This window comes from Rhinopithecus bieti, unplaced genomic scaffold (assembly GCF_001698545.2).
Source record: "Rhinopithecus bieti isolate Rb0 unplaced genomic scaffold, ASM169854v2 scaffold_14454, whole genome shotgun sequence".
In the NCBI taxonomy this organism is placed as follows: domain Eukaryota; kingdom Metazoa; phylum Chordata; class Mammalia; order Primates; family Cercopithecidae; genus Rhinopithecus; species Rhinopithecus bieti.
Window position 1 is genome coordinate 379214 of NW_016808228.1, and position 19429 is coordinate 398642.

General features: G+C 57.6%; 3 protein-coding genes across 7 annotated transcripts in view; 2 read left to right on the forward strand and 1 right to left on the reverse strand.

Annotated features, from left to right (window-relative positions):
* FBXO24 (F-box protein 24) overlaps positions 1-7339 on the reverse strand; it is a 16129-nt gene extending 8790 nt beyond the window's left edge. For 2 of the 5 annotated variants that reach the window (XM_017886116.1, XM_017886119.1), the window contains exons 1-5: positions 3833-4047; positions 3551-3649; positions 3268-3451; positions 1702-1937; positions 582-816 (exon numbers count right to left, since the gene is read on the reverse strand). In XM_017886116.1, coding sequence (XP_017741605.1) covers positions 582-816; positions 1702-1937; positions 3268-3451; positions 3551-3649; positions 3833-4045 — 967 coding nt within the window. In that variant the 5' untranslated portion in view covers positions 4046-4047. The other 3 variants (XM_017886120.1, XM_017886118.1, XM_017886117.1) reach the window with 3 other exon arrangements.
* Positions 7340-7348: 9 nt separating this feature from the next.
* On the forward strand, positions 7349-19374 carry LRCH4 (leucine rich repeats and calponin homology domain containing 4). The gene is made up of 18 exons (XM_017886115.1): positions 7349-7750; positions 11222-11366; positions 11514-11640; positions 11800-11905; positions 14603-14739; positions 14878-14990; positions 15131-15230; positions 15473-15563; positions 15645-15721; positions 15827-15888; positions 15996-16112; positions 16231-16299; positions 16377-16480; positions 16605-16688; positions 17053-17138; positions 17368-17505; positions 17594-17671; positions 18098-19374. Exons 1-18 carry the CDS (start codon positions 7531-7533, stop codon positions 18293-18295), a joined length of 2052 nt encoding a protein of 683 aa, XP_017741604.1. The 5' UTR covers positions 7349-7530; the 3' UTR covers positions 18296-19374.
* On the forward strand, positions 18747-19374 carry LOC108538190 (zinc finger protein 469). Its single transcript, XM_017886124.1, is given in 4 exon segments — positions 18747-18869; positions 18872-18996; positions 18998-19158; positions 19160-19374. Coding segments are annotated over 4 exon segments (576 nt in total). The 5' UTR covers positions 18747-18763; the 3' UTR covers positions 19344-19374.
* Positions 19375-19429: the final 55 nt, after the last annotated feature.

A 19429-nucleotide genomic window follows, 5' to 3' on the forward strand; every position in this document is an offset into this window, starting at 1 on the left:
CCAGGCTGGAGTGCAGTGGCATGATCTCGGCTCACTGCAACCTCCGCCTCCCGGGTTCAAGGGATTCTCCTGCCTCAGCCTCTGGAGTAGCTGAGACTACAGGCGTGCGCCACCATGCCTGGCTAATTTTGTATTTTTTTTAGTAGAGTCAGGGTTTTACCAGGTTGGTCTCGATCTCTTGACCTCGTGATCCACCCGCCTCAGCCTCCCAACAACTGGGATTACAGGTGTGAGCCGCCACGCCCGACCTAATTTTTGTATTTTTTAGTAGAGATGGGGTTTCCCCATGTTGGTCAGGCTGGTCTCGAACTCCAGACCTCAGGTGATCTGCTCACCTCGGCCTCCCAGAGTGCTGGGGTTACAGGTGTGAGCCACTGCACCCAGACAGGGCCTTTTATTCATGTAAAATATTAAGCAGAATCCTAGACTAGGAGACAGAGAAAGGCAGAGCTATTTAGATGGAGACTAGGATAAGGTGGCATATGGAAACCAGTCCGAGGGGCCTCCCTCCCCCTCCTCTTCAGCAGGGCCTGAGGAATCTGCAGGAAACAGTTTGCAAAAGCCACTGTTTTGGGCCACACCTGTGAGGAGCAGTAGAGCCCGCTGGGTCTCCTGACCAACCAGCACGATCTGCTTGAAGGTCATGGAGTGGTGGAATGTCATCTTGAAGACCCGCTGCCCACTAGACTGCAGATAGACCTCAACACAGTCACAGGCCCGGCTGCTGGTGGTACCCACCACTTCCTGGTGCTCCCGAGTGGCCAAGACGTACAGGTATTTATGGTAAACTGTGTTACACCTTGGGTCTGAGGCAAACTGGGGGAAAAGATGAGGGCGTCTGAGATCTAGGGTTTCAAAATGGGATGGGGCTGGGGCAGCTGGATCCTGGGGTGGGAGGTGAAATGCTTGGGTCCAGGTTTGGGAAATAAGCCCTTGATTTCAAATTCCTATGTGGGAGGGCAGAAGTCATAGGAAAGACACCTCAGGACTAATGGGGGTCTAGGTCCTCAAAAGAGAGGTGGCGATATGGTTAGGCTATGTGCCCCCACCCAAATCTCATCTCGGATTGTAATCCCCAGGTGAGAGGTGATTGGATCATGGGGGTGGTTCCCCCCATGCTGTTCTCATGATAGTGGGTTCTCACAAGGTCTGATGGATTTATAGGGCAGTTTTCCCTGCTCTTGCTTGCGCGTTCTCGCCTGCTGCCATGTAAGATGTGCCTCTTCCCCTTCTGCCATGATTGTAAGTTTCTTGAGGCCTCCCCAGCCATGTGGAACTGAGTCAATTAAACCTCTTTGCCTTATAAATTACCCAGTCTCAGGTATGTCTTTTTTTTTTTTTTTGAGACGGAGTCTCGCTCTTGTTGCCCAGGCTTGAGTGCAAGGGTGTGATCTCAGCTCACTGCAGCCTCTGCCTCCCAGGTTCAAGTGATTCTCCTGCCTCAGCCTCCCAAGTAGCTGGGATTATAGGCACCCGCCACCACACCCAGCTAATTTTTGTATTTTTAGTAGAGACGGGTTTTGCCATGTTGTCCAGGCTGGTCTCGAACTCCTGGTCTCAGGTGATCCGCCTGCCTCAGCCTTCCAAAGTGCTAGGATTATAGGTGTAAGCCACTGCACCTGGCCTCAGGTACATCTTTATAGCAGCGTGAAAATGGACTAACACAGGCGGGCTCTCAGCTGCCAGGGTTCTGCTACTTACATCTTTGGCTCCACGACACAACACAACATAGCGACAGGCCCGCTTCCACTGCATCTGGCCGAGGGTGGAGACCAAGGCATTTTTGAGGAAGAAGAGGGTCCCCACATAGTCAAGAATGAAGACATGATCCTTGGTAGGCAAGAAGCGACGGTAGCCATGGGCTAGCAAGGGGGCCACACTCTTGCTGAGACATCGGCGGCGGCCTCCAAATGCCTGGAAATACAGGCCCTTCGTGTCTGGAGGAGGGAAGGAGATGGAAGATTCAAGAGATGGGATGACACGAGGGAGATGAGTTGGAGCTTGGGTAGGTTTCTTAGACACCCTGGTTTGTAGCTCCTCCCCATCCCCAAGACAGGGGAACAGACCCCTTATGAAGGAGATGTGTAAAATAAGCTTAGATTATACTCGACGTGAACTTTAGTCTCCAGCCGACCTCAGCCCAGGGTCAAACATGTGCTTCTTAGTGAGCAGTTCTTTGGTGCAACCTTGCATCAGCGATGTCGAGGAAAACTCTTAAGAACAAAGACACAGAGGCCGGGCGTGGCATCCACCCCCCTGACCCTGAGCCCCTCCTCCCATCCTCACAGCCCAGTGAATTTTTGCATGCCTATAATCCCAGCACTTTAGGAGCCCAGGAGTTTGAGACCAGCCTGGGCAACGTGGCAAAACCCCATCTCTACTAAAAATACAAAAATTATCCAGGTGTGGTGGCAGGAGCCTGTAATCCCAGCTACTCAGGAAGCTGAGGCACGAGAATACTTGAACTCGGGAGGTAGAGGTTGCATTGAGCCAAGATCGTGCTACTGTGCTCCAGCCTGGGTGACAGAGCAAGACCCTCTCTCAATAAAAAACAACAAAAAAAAAACTGTCTAAAAAAAAAAGAAAAGAAAAGGGGAAAGAAACAACAGAAAAAAGAGACAGAAACAGGAGTGGAAAGGAATGATCAATGAAGTCCGCTCATCCTCCCTCACCCCTAGCTTTGGATCTGCGTTCTGGGTACCCCTTCTCTTTTAATCTCCCAGTGAATGTAACAAGTCCACTCTGGGTGATCCCTGGAGGGGAAGAGGGTTTATGACATGGTTCTCAGGCTGGGGGTGATTTTGTCCTTCAGGGACATTGGTTGTCACAATTAAGGGGGATGCTGCTGGCCATCTGGTGGGTGGTGGCCAGGGTTGCTGCTTAACCATGTCCTATGATGCAGAGAACAGCTCCCCACAGCAAGGAATTATTTTGCCTAAAATATCAATAGTAAGTTCAGAAGCCTTGGGTTAGAGGAGGGAAAACTCCAGGTTTGGGGAGTGAGAGATGCCTCTAGGGAAAAAGCGGGAAGTGTCTGTGTACAGAGGGAGACTTGGCAGGGAGGCCGCTAATGGGGGCTGTGGGTGGATTCTGAAGACTTGCAGGAAGTACTCAAGGGAGAATGTTTGAACTGGACCCGTTTCTTCCAGACAAAGGGGCCCAGGAAGCACTGTTAGGAGTGTGGGTGTCATCAGGGGCCTTTAGAGAGCAGGAAGGCTAAGGCAGGACAAGAGGCAAGGAGAACAGGAGGTTCTGGGGAAGGTGTACAGTTCAGAATGGCAGCTCTCTTCCAGGGCCGGACTCCAGAACCCTGATCTTGGAGGCGCGGACTGAGTCTGCGACAGATGCGTCTCCACACGCCTTCCGCATCGCACACTTCGTGGAAGTAGCGGCAGGTCTGGCCGAGGGCAACAAGGTCTCTGACTGGGAGGAATGAGATGATATGCTCCACCTGGGAGGGAGGAGGGACGAGGCGGGGGGGTCATTGGTGGCTCCTTGGTGGTCTGGCCCCCAATCCTATTATTCTCAACCCCTCTCCCCAAGGACTCACCAGCTCTGGGGGGAACAACTGGATAGAAATCGGATTCCCTTTCGCCTTCTTCTCTTCAACCCCAAGCTCCGGGCCACAAGAAGGGCAGCTTCTCTTCACCTACCCGAAAAAGGGTACATAGGGTCCCATGAGGGTCCCACATCCTTTTTTCCTTTCTCTCCGCCTATCTTGGGGCTCATCTGACTCCAGCTGGGTGCAGTCATATCCTCCCCTCTCTCTCCAGACCCATCCCTAACTTCTCCAAATAACTCCTCCCAATCTCCTGCGGCCAATCCCCCTCACCCGGAGCCCCTCCTCCCGTCCACACAGCCTGGTGAATTTTTGCAGCTTCCGTCTCTGGCTTCCCCTCACCATCCTGATTGCCCCCTCCCTGCTCCTGCCCTCCTGTCTCCTAGGCCCTTGGCCCCCCGTTCCTGCTGGCTTTCCCACACTATGTCCTCTGCCTAGGCTTGGGGGACCTCTGGGCCCCCTCTGCCTCCTAGACCCCTCCCCCATGGAGTCTGGGGCTAACAAACCTCTCTGTGACCTCACTGTTTGGCCACTGTGACCTGTTCCCTTTAATCTTGTCCAGGACCCATCTCTCAGACGCTCCTGGGTTCTAGCTCAGTTCTAGCCATCACATGGCTCAAGGGATATGCATTTTACTGGAGAAATAAAGTGTGAATTACTGGTAGGTGACATCTTTATTTCAGGGAGCAGGAGGAGGTTTTCCCACTTGAGGCCCTTTTAGCACTAACTCTGTAGATAAACACTGGTGAATTCTTCACGTTTCAGCAGGCCAAGGCCTCCAGGGATTGGTATCTCAAGAGTATAGGCTCAAAAAACTATAAACTCAGTTTGACAGGTGAGATGGAGAGGTGACTGTGCTCATAATCGTTTAGCTCACAAATGATTCAGCAAACTCTTTAGAGTCATGAAAAAACACATCCTGGCCGGGCGCGGTGGCTCAAGCCTGTAATCCCAGCACTTTGGGAGGCCGAGATGGGCGGATCACAAGGTCAGGAGATCGAGACCACCCTGGCTAATACGGTGAAACCCCGTCTCTACTAAAGAATACAAAAAACTAGCCAGGCGACGAGGCGGGTGCCTGTAGTCCCAGATACTTGGGAGGCGGAGGCAGGAGAATGGCGTAAACCTGGGAGGCGGAGCTTGCAGTGAGCTGAGATCCGGCCACCGCACTCCAGCCTGGGCGACAGAGCCAGACTCCGTCTCAAAAAAAAAAAAAAAGAAAAGAAAAAACACATCCAAAAGGAGACTTCAGCCTGGTGCCGGTGGCTCATGCCTGAAATTCCAGCACTTTTGGGTGGTCGTGGTGCAAGGATGGCTTGAGGCCAGGGGTTCAAGACCAGCCTGGTCAACATAGAGGAGACCCTGTGTATATATATATAAAAAACTTAAAAATTACCCAGGCGTAGTGATGCACCCCTGTAGTCCCAGCTACTCAGAAGGCTGAGGCAGAAGGATTGCTTGAGCCCAGTTTGAGGCAGCAGTGAGCTATGATTCTGCCACTGTACTCCAGCCAGGGCGAGAATGATACCCAGTTTCAAAACAAAACAACAACAAAGAAGAAGACTGCTTTTGCTTTCCTGAGGGGCAGTAACATCATTGCATGTATAAAGGACAACCTATTAAGGTGGGAGAAAGGGATGGATGTCCTCTGAAAGCTTAGGATTTCTCCCAGGGTCTCTGATATTAGCTTTGTCTTATGTGGGGTGACATTTATGAGGAGAAACAGCAGGGGTCAGGGTTGTGTCTGTCCCGATCAGGGCAGATCTACACCAAGAAATCCAAGGAGTGGCTGGCTCTTGCAGGGGTTCAAAGGAGTCCCATCCTGCCAGACCACCAGCACTCACCACACGGTGTCACAGATCCGTTAATTGACTGCACCAGACTGGCCACCCAAATTCCCTTATGTATGGTGCCTAGCCACAGCTAGGCTGGGATGCCTAAGATGGAATCTTAATACATCAACAACTATTCAGGAATATCAACTTCTGAGATGTTAACTTAGGAGAAAGCAACTTCAGTGACTTGTTTCTGGGCAACCTACCACATAGGAAGGGGACTGCATTAAGGACTTATGCCACTAGAAAGGAAGTTAAGATCTCCAAGTAGACAGAAAGGTATTTTCCATTCCTCTTGCATTTGGATCCCCTTTATCCACTCCATTTCACCCCCGGAGGCAAACGAGAGGTTGTGAATAGAAAAAGTTCACTGTGGGTCAGGCTTGGTGGCTCACGCTTATAATCCCAGCACTTTGGGAGGGCGAGGTGGGAGGATTGCTTGAGCCCAGGAGTTTGAGACCAGCCTGGGCAACATAGTAGGACCCTGTCTCTACAAAAAGTACAATTAGCTGGCATGGTGGTGCATGACTGTAGTCATAGTTACTCGGGAAGCTGAGGTGGGAGGTTGAGGCTGCAGTGAGCCATGATCAAGCCACTGCACTCCAGCCTGGGCAACAGGGCAACTCTGTCTCAAAAGAAAGAAAAAGTCCATTGTGAGCTGGGTGCGGTGGCTTACGCCTGTGATCCCAGTACTTTGGGAGGCAGAGGCAGGATCGCTTGAGGTCAAGAGTTTGAGACCAGCCTGGGCAATGTAGCAAAACCCCATCTCTACAAAAATTAAAAATAAATTAGCCAGGCGCGGTGGTGCCATGCCGCCCGTGGTCCCAGCTACTTGGGAGGCTGAGGCGGGAGGATCGCTTGAGTCCAGGGATTCAAGGCTGCAGTGAGCCATGACTGCACCACTGCACTCCAGCCTGGGCGACAGAACCAGACCTTCTTTAAAAAAAAAAAAAGAAGAGGAAGGGAAGGGAGAGGGAGGGAAGAAGAGAGGAAGGGAGTGAAAATACCCATTGTGAAAACTGAGGGAGAGGGAAAGGACTCTGCGTGGAGGATCCAGAGACCTGGTTTCTACAGCCAGCTGTCAGGAACTTGCTGTTCGCTCTTGCTAACGCGTCAACTTCCCTATGCCTCAGTTTCTGCATTCGTAGCATCAAGGGCGTTTTCTAGACGGTGAGATCCTTTCTAAGCCTCTAAAACCCCCAGATCTGGTCCCCTCTCCATTCCTGTCCAGGGGAGCTCCTCGGGTGAGACGGCAGACCGTGCAACGCTGCACCTACACCCTCCCTCCTCGAGCTGGGCGTCTCCAGGCTCTGGGAAGCCCCCCGCCCGCCCCCAGCCCGAGGGTCCCTAGACCCCTGCCAGAGGCTTCACAGTCGGAGGTCCCCCCGCTGGCCCCTTCAGCTGCGACAACCGCCAGTGCACTGGCCTCAAGCAGTCGCCCGACTCCCTTCCAGCCCTTGACGCCGGCTAGCCCCCTAACACGTCCAGCTCGCACTCGCCACTGCAGCCGCACACTGCGTTCCCGGCCGGCCCGGGCCTCCACGTTCATTCTTAATCGCAGTCTTAAAGTTCTAGCTCACCCGCCTCCTCCTTAGCAAAGGGACCGCCTTCTCGCCCATGCTATTGGTAGGCAGAGCCGTCCCTCAGAGAAGAGGCTGGTCCAGATTCCCTTCAGAGGCTCTAATTGGCCTTCTTGACAGTCACTCGCCTATATCTGGCTTACGATTGGCCTTTGGGGGACTAGGCACTCCGGCTTGCGGTCCCTCGGCCCTTTTCCCTACTAGTTGAGTGCCGGTGTCCCCTCCTCTTGGTTGGACCTGATTGGCTCCACCTCCAGATCTAAGCATTGTGATTGGGCGCGGCTGCGCTGGGCGGGACGGCCTGGAGCGCCAGCCGTTGGCGAGCGCTCTATCCTCGTTCCCCTCCCTTCTCTCGTCAGACTCCAGCGCCGGAGCTCCACCCCACTGGCGGGTTCTGATTGGTCGCTCCTGACGCGTCTCGGGGCCACGATTGGTCCATCGGGTCCCGGACACGGCTCCCTCCCACTTGAGGCAACTACGGCGGCTCCAAGGAGGGGGAGGGGGAAGGAGGGACGGCGGGTCCCGTCAGTCAGGCAGCTGGAGCCGCCGGGAGCGGATGGCGGCGGCCGTAGCGGCTCCACTCGCCGCTAGGGGTGAGGAGGCGGCAGCCACAACCTCCGTGCCCGGGTCTCCGGGTCTGCCAGGGAGCCGCAGTGCAGAGCGGGCCCTAGAGGAGGCCGTGGCCACCGGGACCCTGAACCTGTCTAACCGACGCTTGAAGCACTTCCCCCGGGGCGCGGCCCGTAGCTACGACCTGTCAGACATCACCCAGGCTGGTGAGTGCAGCCGGGCCCCGGGCCCGACCGGGGCCCTCATTTGCATAGCCCCACCCCGGGCCCCGCCCAATCAGGGGGTCGGGCCCGCCCTTTCACCTGGCGGCCAGGGTTGCTGCCCCTCCTGATTGCCGTAAACCTGCAGCCACCCCTTCCCATCTTTGAGAAAGCCCAGGACAATGAACGTGCTTCTCGTTTGCACAGAACGCCCGGCGCCTCCGAGCGTTGAGAGAGATTCCTCCTTTCTCTTTATTTGCATAGCTGCGCACCTGTAGGATGGTCCCGCCCCTCACCTGGTTGTCTCATTTACATGACCTCTTAACCTCAGCTCCAGTCGGTCTATGAAGCAGTCCCCACGAGCTCCTCTAATAACTGCTTTCTCTCCCATCTCTTCGTCTACACCGCTTAATCCCCTTCTCACCGAGATCCGAGCCCCAGGCACCCCCTTCCCGTGACTGGTCCCTACGCCCGAGGTTTCTGCTTTCTGTGCCGCAACCCCGCCCCCTGAAGTCCTGGCCCTCTCCACTGTCCACGCAGCCTATAGGAAAGCCTGTGGGAAAGAAGCAAATCTCTACCTCCCCTCACTCTTTTCTCCCTGAGCTCTTCCGCCTATTATCCCCAACCCCCTTATCCGAGACTCCTCCTTCTCCTTCCTAAGCCTGTGAGGTCACTGTGGAGCCTGTGACCTCATAGGGATCCTAGAATTCCCATTTCAGTTTCTGCTTTCTCCCGGGGAGGGACTTGAGGCCGTTGCTGGAGGGAAGGAAATCTTATCTCCTAGCTGGGAGTGCTGGCCAGCTAGAGACTGTCCTTCCACGCCTCAGTCTGCAGGATCTGTCCAACCATGCACCCTCCACCCTGGTGTCTGTGGACAGTAGGGGGTGGGGGACTTAACTGTGACAGGTGAGTCAGGCCTCAGCTACTCAGGAGGCAGCCCATGACCTTGGGCTGGCAGCTGGGGGTGGGGATCAGGATCAGGGAGGACTGCATTCCCGAAGCCTCACCCCAGCCCAGGCCTCCTCCTCTCATCGGCAGGGTGGGGGACCGGAGCTGGAGGAAAGTGTGTATTTCTCCCTAAGCAGGTGCCCGCTCGCTTGGGAATACTCAGGCCAGCACTGGCACACGCCCTCTCCCCTCTTCTGGGGAGAACCAGTCGAAACCTCCCCACTGATCTCGCCTGCTCTGCAACACGTGAGATCAGGAATGATGAGCGAGCTCCAGGAGCCATTCCTGCCCCTTACAGCCCGGTTCCCTCCCACCCCCACCTAACCCCACGCTCCAGATTGACCTCAGCAGCTGTGTGACACTCACTGTCTGTTCTCTTCCCCTCCCCCTTGGTTGTTTTTTGACAAAGACCAAATGTTATTCTTTACTTCCGTAGGCTGTCTCTGCCTGTGTGGACTCTTGGGGAAAACTACCCGGAGCTCCCCGGCTCCTCCCAGCTCCCACCCCCTGCCCCCTCCTCCCCCAGCATTCCGGCTCAGGGTGCAGCCACGCTCCTGTGAGCTTGGGGGGGGGAAATCCCAGTTTCCTGAGAACCCTCCTCTGCCCCACTCTCCACACAGGAATCCTCAGTCCTTCCAGGGCCCAGGTTCTAGGCCAAGTGGGGTCCCTCTTGTCCAGAACTCTCCTCTGTCCCCTCTCCCCAAGCAGGGTGCTTACAGGCTGGGGCAGAAAGGGGAAGTGACAAAAACATAAGAGTTGCCCATACCCTGCCCTCCATCTCTCCTCGCCCTCCAAGCAGACGAAAAGCATCAGTGCCTTGCTGCCCAGACTGCCTTGAGCCTTTCCCTCTCGTCTGCCATCTCTTTCTGAGTGTCTTCCTTGTGTTGTCCCTATGTCTTGGGTCCCTGATCTCCCTTGGACTAGGCTCCCTGGGGTGATAGTAGGAAGAATCCTGAGGTGGCGGGGAGGGGCCATCTTGCAAAAGAGAAGTGCAGCTCATTCTCTCCCAGACCACATCCTGTGCCCCCTGTGCCCTGCCTCCTGCCTGAACTCCCTTCCGCTCCTAGCTTTTGTCCCCGCCACCGCCTACCCCATCAGAACTCTGAGAACTCGGTCTCCACCCCCTTCGTCCACATGCACACACACAAACACATTTGCCGACGCAGAGAAAGAAAGCGGGCAGGTGGAGGCGAGGCTGGGAGAGGCAGATGCCGTCCCCCCACCCTCTCCAGAACGGTTATCTCCCAGGCCAGGGCTTCTGTCTGTGTACCAGGGCTGGGCAGAGAGGAAGAGAGAGGGGTCCTGGGGCATCAGGCTGTCATCCACCATGGTAAACACGGGGCCTACCAGGGACAGAACCTGACAAATTGTTTCTACTTCATTTCCTGTCACAAGACTCATTTCCTTGGGGGATATACCCTGCTTCTCCTCTGCTCTGCTTGCTTTTGCTGCCTGCCCCTCCCTGAGAAGGGCCCTCGGAGAAGCTCACCAGGTCTGTGGCCTGGGACTCCCCCTCGAGGGCCCTGAGCCCCTCCCAGGACAGGCTGGGCTGAGGAAACAGAAAGGCAGGCTTCTCCAGGTCTAAGCCGTTAGTGGCTCCATGCTAGAGGGAATCCCAAGACTGCCAGCCTCCGCATAGCAAGGCGGTGCTCCAGATAAGAGGGCGATAGTAGACCCCAGCTCCCTCCCACACTCTCCACCCTCGCCATGCCTGAGATGCTCACACAGTTGCTGATCTCTTGAAGTCTGTGTCAGTAAGAGACGAAGCAGAACGGGGCTGCTAGGGCTGGCAGACGGTAGTAAGGATGCCTGCCCTGGGCCAGGGGAGCCCAGATGGGAGGGACCTGGGAACTCCAGCTCCCATCTCCAGCCAGGTCTTCTTGCCCTTCCCTCCCAGCCCTTGGGAATCGGTAACTTTGTAGTTCTTTGGACCTGGCTTGCTGGTCCTTGGGGCTGGCGAAAAACTCGTTCGGTGTCGGGGACTTAATCTCTAGAACCAAGATAGAGTGACCTGGGGTTTCTCCCCTGTTGAAAACACACTGGAGTAGGGAAGAAGGGCTCTGAGGAGGAATGGGCTCTTCTTGCAGGTTGCCCCAGGGGTTTCCCATATTCCTTCCGGGAGCCCCCCCAGCCCCTCACTTTACTGTTTTCCCATGAGCACCGACCCAGCCTCTGACCTTCTGTTCACCTCACCTGGCATCTCCCAACAGGAACCGCAGGAGTTAGAGACTCCAGCTGCTCTCCAGGATAGCCCTCCATTGACACTGCAGCATTCCCCAACCCCCAAGTCTGAGGCTTCTCCAGCCCGGTGATGCGAAGGCCTTTGCCTTCCCTTTGCCATTCTGGTCACGCCTGGAATGTGCTCCCTTTGGCAGAAGGCTTTGTTATCTCTCCCCGGAGGCCACACTGATGGCCTTGAATCTTTAGGTGTGGACGTTAGGGAGTGGGCAGCCGGCTATAGGGGGAACTCAAGGTCCTGTCCGGGGCTGGGCCTTTCCACAACTCTCCCCTGACATCTGCTTTCCCTAGACCTGTCCCGGAACCGGTTTCCCGAGGTGCCCGAGGCGGCGTGCCAGCTGGTGTCCCTGGAGGGCCTGAGCCTCTACCACAATTGCCTGAGATGCCTGAACCCAGCCTTGGGGAATCTCACAGCCCTCACCTACCTCAACCTCAGGTAGGGAGGCCGAGCCAGGGTTGCATGGGAGCGTGTCCTTCTCAGTCTCAAGTACTACTGAGTAACCCTCTCAGTGACCCTGAGAGGATGGCAGTGCTGGGATGCCATGCCTGGGGAGCCAGCCCGCTGCCTTTCTCCCTTCCACAGCCGAAACCAGCTGTCATTGCTGCCACCCTACATCTGCCAGCTGCCCCTGAGGGTCCTCATCGTCAGCAACAACAAGCTGGGAGCCCTGCCCCCTGACATCGGCACCCTGGGAAGCCTGCGACAGCTTGTGAGGATGGGGACAGGGCCAGGAAAGGGGCCCCTGAGCCAGGCAGCAGGGACCTTCTAGGGGGAGGTTGGGGAGGGCCTGGAGCAAAGACAGAGACAGGAGGGTGGGTTCTGCTGGGCCTGGTCCCATGGCCCCTTCCCACTGCCTTCCTGATACCAGGACGTGAGCAGCAACGAGCTCCAGTCCCTGCCTGCGGAGCTGTGTGGCCTCTCTTCCCTGCGGGACCTCAATGTCCGGAGGAACCAGCTCAGTACACTGCCCGAAGGTGAGGAGAATGAAGAACTGGAGAGGAGGTGTTTGTGTGTGAGTCCCAGTAGGCTCAGGCTGCGGTAATGAAAACACTGCAGACCAGGTGGCTTATACATGGCAGGCATTCATTTCTCACAGTTCTGGAAGTTGAAGTTCAGGATCTGGGTGCTTCCACGGTCAGCTTCTGGCGGGGCGCTTTTCCTGGCTGCAGACTGCCGGCTTCTCGTGGTACTCCCCAATGGCAGAGAGTAGAGACAGCCTTCTGGGGCCTCTTTGATAAAGGAGCACAAATCTCACTGATGAGAGCTCCACCCTCATGATCGCAATTCCTTCCCTAAGGCCTCGCTTCCTAATCCCATCACTTTGGGGGTTAGGATTTCAGCAGAGGATTTTTTGGGGGACACATTCAGTCCATAACAGTGTATGTGCTTTGAAAAAGTTACAGGCCAGGAATCTTCAGAGGAGAATTACACTTTCATTGCCCAGGCTTTTGCAGTATATAAAACAAACTATAAACAGTCTGATTTGATCTTGACCTAGCAACCCTCTGAGGCTGGCAGGGTGCAGATGAGCAGCTCTGTTAGAAATGTGGACACAGGCACAGAAGGGGAGCTGGTGGGCGCATCAGCTCCAGGTAGACTGGCAAGGTCAGAAGGGGCCTTCAAGGTCACCCAGCAGCCCTGCTCATCCCAGCAGGGGCTGTCAAACACCTGAGTCAGGGGATGCTCTGCCACTCTGCCCGGAGATGCCGGGGCCAGTGCCAGGGCCCAAGGGGCCAATTTAACGAGCTTGCTGTGATGCCACTCCAAAGCACGCATGCCTTTTCAGCAGGCAGCAGCATATGTTTGTGTCTGTGTGTGTTGTGTGTGTTGTTTATGTTTTGTGTGTGTGTGCATGTGTATGTGTGTGTCTGTGTGTTGTGTGTGTGTATGTTGTGTGTGTTTGTGTTGTGTGTTATGTCTTTGTGCGTGTTTGTGTCTGTGTTGTGTGTCTGTGTTGTTTGTGTCTGTGTGTGTTTGTCTCTGTGTATGTGTGTGTGTTGTGTCTGTGTATGTGTATGTGTGTGGTTTGTGTGTGTGTGTGTGTGTTTGTATGATTCCTGTGTTTTAGGTTGAGACCAGGTAGATGCGGGTGATGTGACTAAGATCTGGGGCCATCTCTTAGGCATTTAATGGCTTCATGAGGAGAGACAGTCATAGGAAAGTTTCGTGGGCAGATTCCCCGGACGGGGGCTAGAGGGAGGTGGCACTGGACTCTGCTTGGGGGCCTGGGGAAGACTTCACCAGAGATGCAGGCGCAGTGGGAGCCGGCCACTGAAGGAGAATTCCCCACCCTTCTGCATCCCGGCAGAGGACCCAGCATGTGCAAAGCATGGGGTTAGGAAGGCGAGCCAGGTGTGGCAGGAAGGCCTGTGCCGTGCTCGAGTGTGAACTTGGTTTTGAAGAACAAGGAGGGAGTGAGGTGGTCATCCACTTTCCCTGTCTCCCCACTCCTTGACCCTTTCTGCACCTGCCCTCTTCCTTCCCAGTCAAAAGGGGTAGGAAGGGCTCCCTCTGGGCCATAAAAAGAAATCCCAGCAAGATGCCCCAGGGACAGAGGCAAGAGCACTGAGTTCCATGAATCTGGGATGTCTGGAAAGATCCACCGAGGTGGTGACGCTTGAGCTGAACCTTGAAAGACGCGTGGATGGGGAAAATGGAGTTCTCCCAACTGAGCAAACAGCACCTGGGAAGGCTCAGAAGCCGAGGGCCCAGAGGGGTGGGCAGTGAGGTGGGAAACGTGTGTGGAGCCAGGTCATGGAAACCTTTCCCGGGCTGGGTTAGGGGGGTTTGGGTTTTTTTTTTTTTTTTTTTTTTTTTTTGAGACGGAGTCTCGCTCTGTCACCCAGGCTGGAGTGCAGTGGCTGGATCTCCGCTCACTGCAAGCTCCGCCTCCTGGGTTTACGCCATTCTCCTGCCTCAGCCTCCCGAGTAGCTGGGACTACAGGCGCCCACCACCTCGCCCGGCTAGTTTTTTGTATTTTCAGTAGAGACGGGGTTTCACCGGGTTAGCCAGGATGGTCTCGATCTCCTGACCTTGTGATCCACCCGTCTCGGCCTCCCAAAGTGCTGGGATTACAGGCTTGAGCCACCGCGCCCGGCGGGAGCTGTGGTTTTTATTCTGTGCCTAGGGCCACCATGAATCCAGACTGTGCCTTTTTAAGATGAGCAAAAGGCATCTTTCCCTGTGGGCAGGCAGCGCTTCACGCAGGGTGCAGTGCTGGGCCCATGCTGGGGAGAGGGGACTCCCGGGCAGGCACAACCCGCTCAATGATGGCAGCCCTGGCTGCATGTCACGGGAGGTGTTTGAGCAGGGTTTGTGTCTTGTGCTGATCATTTGAAAATGGAGGGTGGGTTCGAGTGTGGAGTGGGCAGGCGAGGAGACGAGGAGGGACAGACAGGGCTGGGCGGGACCTGACGTCCACATGGGCCTTCCCGGCGAGGCTAAGCCGATGTCCGGATGGGCCCTCTCAGGGAAGCTCGCTTAGACTGTGGACCAGAATCGTGTGGAAAGAGGAGCAGGGAGGTTGTTCCGGGGAATGACTTGAGCCACCCAGGGGACACGCTGTGCTAGGCCCAGGGTGACTAGCCAGCCGGAGCCAAGGGCAAGGGAGTGAGCGTGAGGCCCCAGGCCTGAGCACACTCCTGACTTTTCCCTTGCCCACCCGCTCCAGAGCTGGGGGACCTCCCTCTGGTCCGCCTGGATTTCTCCTGTAACCGCGTCTCCCGCATCCCGGTCTCCTTCTGCCGCCTCAGGCACCTGCAGGTCATTCTGCTGGACAGCAACCCCCTGCAGAGCCCACCTGCCCAGGTGAGGCGGGGGCCTGGGGGGCCACAGGGACAGGGGTGTGGCTGGGCAGGAGTGGGGTTGGTCCCCTTGGGCAGCTGAGCAGGATCTGGGGAGCTGCCCTCCCTGCCAACTCCCCAGCATGTGCTGCCCCGCACACAGGTCTGCCTGAAGGGGAAACTTCACATCTGCAAGTACTTGTCCACAGAAGCTGGGCAGCGTGGGTCAGCCTTGGGGGACCTGGCCCCTTCTCGGCCCCCGAGTTTCAGTCCCTGGTAAGTCCTAGGTGGGGAGGAAGGAAGCCCTGGGATACTGAATGCCCCTTCCTGGCCCCAGGTACCCCCTGCTTTCTGGCAGGAGGATGGGGGGTGGCTGTCCAGCATCAGGCTGACCAGATCTCCCTGGCTGGCCCCAGCCCTGCAGAGGATCTGTTTCCGGGACATCGGTATGATGGCGGGCTGGACTCAGGTTTCCACAGCGTTGATAGTGGCAGCAAGAGGTGGTCTGGAAATGAGGTAAGGGTGTCCTGTCCATGGGAAATTGGGGGTGTCAGCCCTGGGAGAGGACCTCTGAACTGGGGACCTCCAAATTGCAGGGTACCAGGCAGAGGCTGGAGCTGTCCTCTTCCCTCTGCCCAGCATCCCCGGAAAGGGCTGGCTCAGCAAAGACCCTGAGCTTAGTCCCACACAGGAACCCCCAGACCCCGAGCCCCCATGTGCAGAGAGGCCATCTCCCATCTCTGCCTCTGCCTTTACAGTCAACAGATGAATTTTCAGAGCTGTCATTCCGGATCTCAGAGCTGGCCCGGGAGCCCCGGGGACCCAGAGAACGCAGGGAGGACGGCTCAGGTGAGTAGCAGGGCTGGCTGGGAGCTGGGCTGGACCAGGGCCTGGGTCCCCACTCACTTGCTGACATGCTGGCCTCCCCAGCGGACGGAGACCCTGAGCAGATTGACTTCATCGACAGCCATGTCCCGGGGGAGGATGAAGAGCGAGGCACTGTGGAGGTGAGAGCCCAGCTGTGCTTCTCCCAAGGGAGGGGAGCTAGAGGAGGGGACAGGGCAGCCGTGGGCACAGGCCTGCTCTCAGCTGCTCTGCTGTTCTCTCCTTAGGAGCAGCGACCACCCGAATTAAGCCCCGAGGCAGGGGACAGGGAGAGGGCACCAAGCAGCAGGTATCCCAAGCCCTGAAACTGATGCCACTGCCTGATTCTCCCACCCCCCAACCCCCTCCTTCCCTGACCGCAGGGTCTGCCCCTCTCACCCTGTCTTGGTCCCTCAGGCGGGAGGAGCCGGCAGGGGAGGAGCGGCGGCGCCCGGACACCTTGCAGCTGTGGCAGGAGCGGGAACGGCGGCAGCAGCAGCAGAGCGGGGCATGGGGGGCCCCCAGGAAGGATAGGTGGGGCCCAGGGCCGCCCGGGGCTGTTGCTGGACACTGAGCCCTGGAAATGGAGCCACCGAGCCCCGCTAAGCTGTTCTGCCTTGGGGCTAGCTGACCCCACCTCTCCTTGTTCCAGCCTCTTGAAGGCAGGGCTCAGGTCTGCTGCGGGAGGAGCCACCGCCATGTCTACTCAAGCCACACACAAGTAGGTTTCCTGTCAGCATCCGGTCCCCACTCCTCTTCCCATGACCATCCCTCTAACTCCCTTTTGTCTCTCCTCAGCGGCCCGCCTAAGTCCAGTGCCTCCCAAGTGGGAGGTACAGCGGGGCAGGGAGCCCCCGCCCCTGCCCCCGCCTCCCAAGAGCCCCTTCCCATAGCTGGACCAGGTGGGACAGGGACTTTGGGAGGAGGATGGGGCCTGTGTTGGTGAGGGCTGGTTGGGAGAGAGGGACACAGAGAGGATGCCTGTCTCACCTGTCCCTGTCGCTATGTCCCTGGTTCTGGCCCCAGCAACAGCACCTGCTCCGAGGCCACTTGGCTCCATTCAGAGACCAAACAGCTTCCTCTTCCGTTCCTCCTCTCAGAGTGGCTCAGGTGGGTGTCCCGCCCTCCCCAGTGGTGACCCAGTGCTTGCCAGCAGCAACTGCTACATCACCCTTCTGCCCTGGGAGCCCTCTGGGTCTGTTGTACCTTTGTGTTGAAAATCCCACAAGCAAGCCGGGTGTGGTGGCTCACACCTGTAATCGCAGCACTTTAGGAGGCCAAGGTGGGAGGATCTCTTGAGCCCAGGAATTCAAGACCAGCCTGGGCAACATAGCGAGACCCCATCTCCATGAAAAAGAAAAAGAAAATCCCACAAGCAGAGAGGCAGGAGGTGTGGGTGCCAGGCCACCGGGACCCAGCTACAGAGTCAGTGGTGAGCAGTGGAGGCGGCCCCATGCTCCCCTTTTTCTCCTAGGCCCTTCCTCACCAGACTCTGTCCTGAGACCTCGGCGGTCCCCCCAGGTTCCAGATGAGAAGGACTTAATGACTCAGCTGCGCCAGGTGAGCAGAGCTGGGAGCTGTGTGGGCAGGGACCTGGGCCGGGCACCTCCTTGGGTTGCTGTCCTTGGGACCAGCGTCCCTCCACATACTCCGTGCCCACTCTGGCACCTCCCCTGAGGACAGAAGGGGACAGGCACAAGTTCCCTGCTGGCCCTGAGCCCCCCACTCTCCCTGTCTCCCAGATACCTCTCCTTCCCTGACCCCTGCTCTATGCGGTCTACACTCCCAGGTCCTTGAGTCCCGGCTGCAGCGGCCCCTGCCCGAGGACCTGGCCGAGGCTCTGGCCAGCGGGGTCATCCTGTGCCAACTGGCCAACCAGCTACGACCGCGCTCCGTGCCCTTCATCCATGTGCCCTCTCCTGCTGTGGTCAGTTGGGGCAGGGGAAGAGGTGGGGGATGGGCTGGGGCACCTGTGGCCTCTCCCTTACCACGTTTTCTTCTTTCACCCACCCCAGCCAAAACTCAGTGCCCTCAAGGCTCGGAAGAATGTGGAGAGTTTCCTAGAAGCCTGTCGAAAAATGGGAGTGCCTGAGGTATAGGGGCCGCTTTCTAAAGAGTGGTGGCATGCCGGGCTCAGCCAAGCGTGTGGCATGGATGGCGGGCTTCCATTCGCAGCGGGTGTCTGCTCTCAGATGGAGGCACAGGCTGCCCCTGCCCTGCCCGGCATGCCCCCTGCCCTGCATGCCCCCTGCCCTGCATGTCACCTGTCCTGCACGTCCCCTGCCCTGCAGGCCCCATCTTGTCCTGCATGTCACCTGCTTTGCACACCCCCTGCCCTGCATGTTGCCTGTCCTGCATGTTGCCTGTCCTGCACTCCTGCTGCCCTGCACTCCCCCTGCCCGGCATGTCGGCATGTGGGCATGGTTCTGGCCCCAGCACGTGAGGGCAGGGGTGGGAGGGACTGTCCTGCTGCTGACATCTGTCCCTTGTCCTTGTCCACCTGCTCTCCTCTCCCCCAGGCTGACCTGTGCTCGCCCTCGGATCTCCTCCAGGGCACTGCCCGGGGGCTGCAGACCGTGCTGGAGGCCGTGAAGCGGGTGGGGGGCAAGGCCCTACCGCCCCTCTGGCCCCCCTCTGGTCTGGGCGGCTTCGTCATCTTCTACGTGGTTCTCATGCTGCTGCTCTATGTCTCCTACACTCGGCTCCTGGGTTCCTAGGACCCAAAATCAGCCCTCCCTTGCCCCTTTCCCTTCCCCCTTCTATTTATAAGGCCCCTGCTCTACCCGACCCCACCTGCGGTGCCTTCAGCCCTGACCAAAGACACTAGTGCACCCCCTTCACAGACACTGACCTCAGAGGCCCCACTCTGGTGCCCCCAGACCCTGGGCCCCCAGCCTCTGGCCTCCCTCCGGTAGCCCCATGAGTCCCCACCTCTCAGTGCTGACGGTGCCTTCATGTCCCTGCCGGCCCTGTCCCTGCTCTCTGTGCCCCGTGAGGTGTGGCAGGAGCTAGAGTCTCCCCCTTCCTCCTGTGCCCTCCCCTTCCCCCCGAACGGCTGCTATGCGGGGGCTAAATTATCTCTATTTTGTAGAGAGGATCTATATTTGTAGAGGTGCGGGGCCCAGGCCGGGTCCCTGTCTCTGTGTATAAACTGTACAGACTGTGACCGTCTTGCCTGTGTGTGTATGTGTGTGCGCGTCTGTTCCGCGTGGCAGTGGCTGTGGCCATGGCTCTGTGCCCACCAGCATCTCCCTTCTGAGATGCCAGCCTCTCTTGCTCCCGGAGCCTCCGCCTCCCCCCGTGTCATCTCCCTTCTGTTATCGCTGACAGCTTTTTTGCGTCTCATTTGTCACGGAGCCCTGAGCGCATGGTGATGCTCGGGTCTGCCCCCGACCCCCTGCCACAGGCCGGAAGCCACGGGGGGGCCCCCTGGGGAAGCTAACCCGGCCCCTTCCCCCAGGAGTCACTGTGCCAGTCCCACCACATCCTGGAAGAGGAGGGGGCCCCGGGAAGGGGCCTCCCCTACATCGCTGCTGTCGTCCACGCCCTGCTGGACCGGCCTTAGGGGTGAAGGTGGGGGCAGGGCCCACCCCGCCTGGGACCCCGGGAGCAGAAGACGCGCCTGGGCTCCACGCTCTGAGACAAGCACTCGGTGAGGGCGGCCTGGGTCTGGGCCCCCTTGGCCTGCAGGCCTGGCTGCCTCTGGGACCGAGGGTCTGGGTGGAAGGACCACGGGTGTCGCAGGTGTCGTGTCAGCTGCAATAAACAGAAGCCAGAAGCCCTCTGGGTGGCCCTCAGGTGTAACTGTGTCTGAGAGCACGCGCGTCGCGGGATTGTGGGGGGGCCTCTTT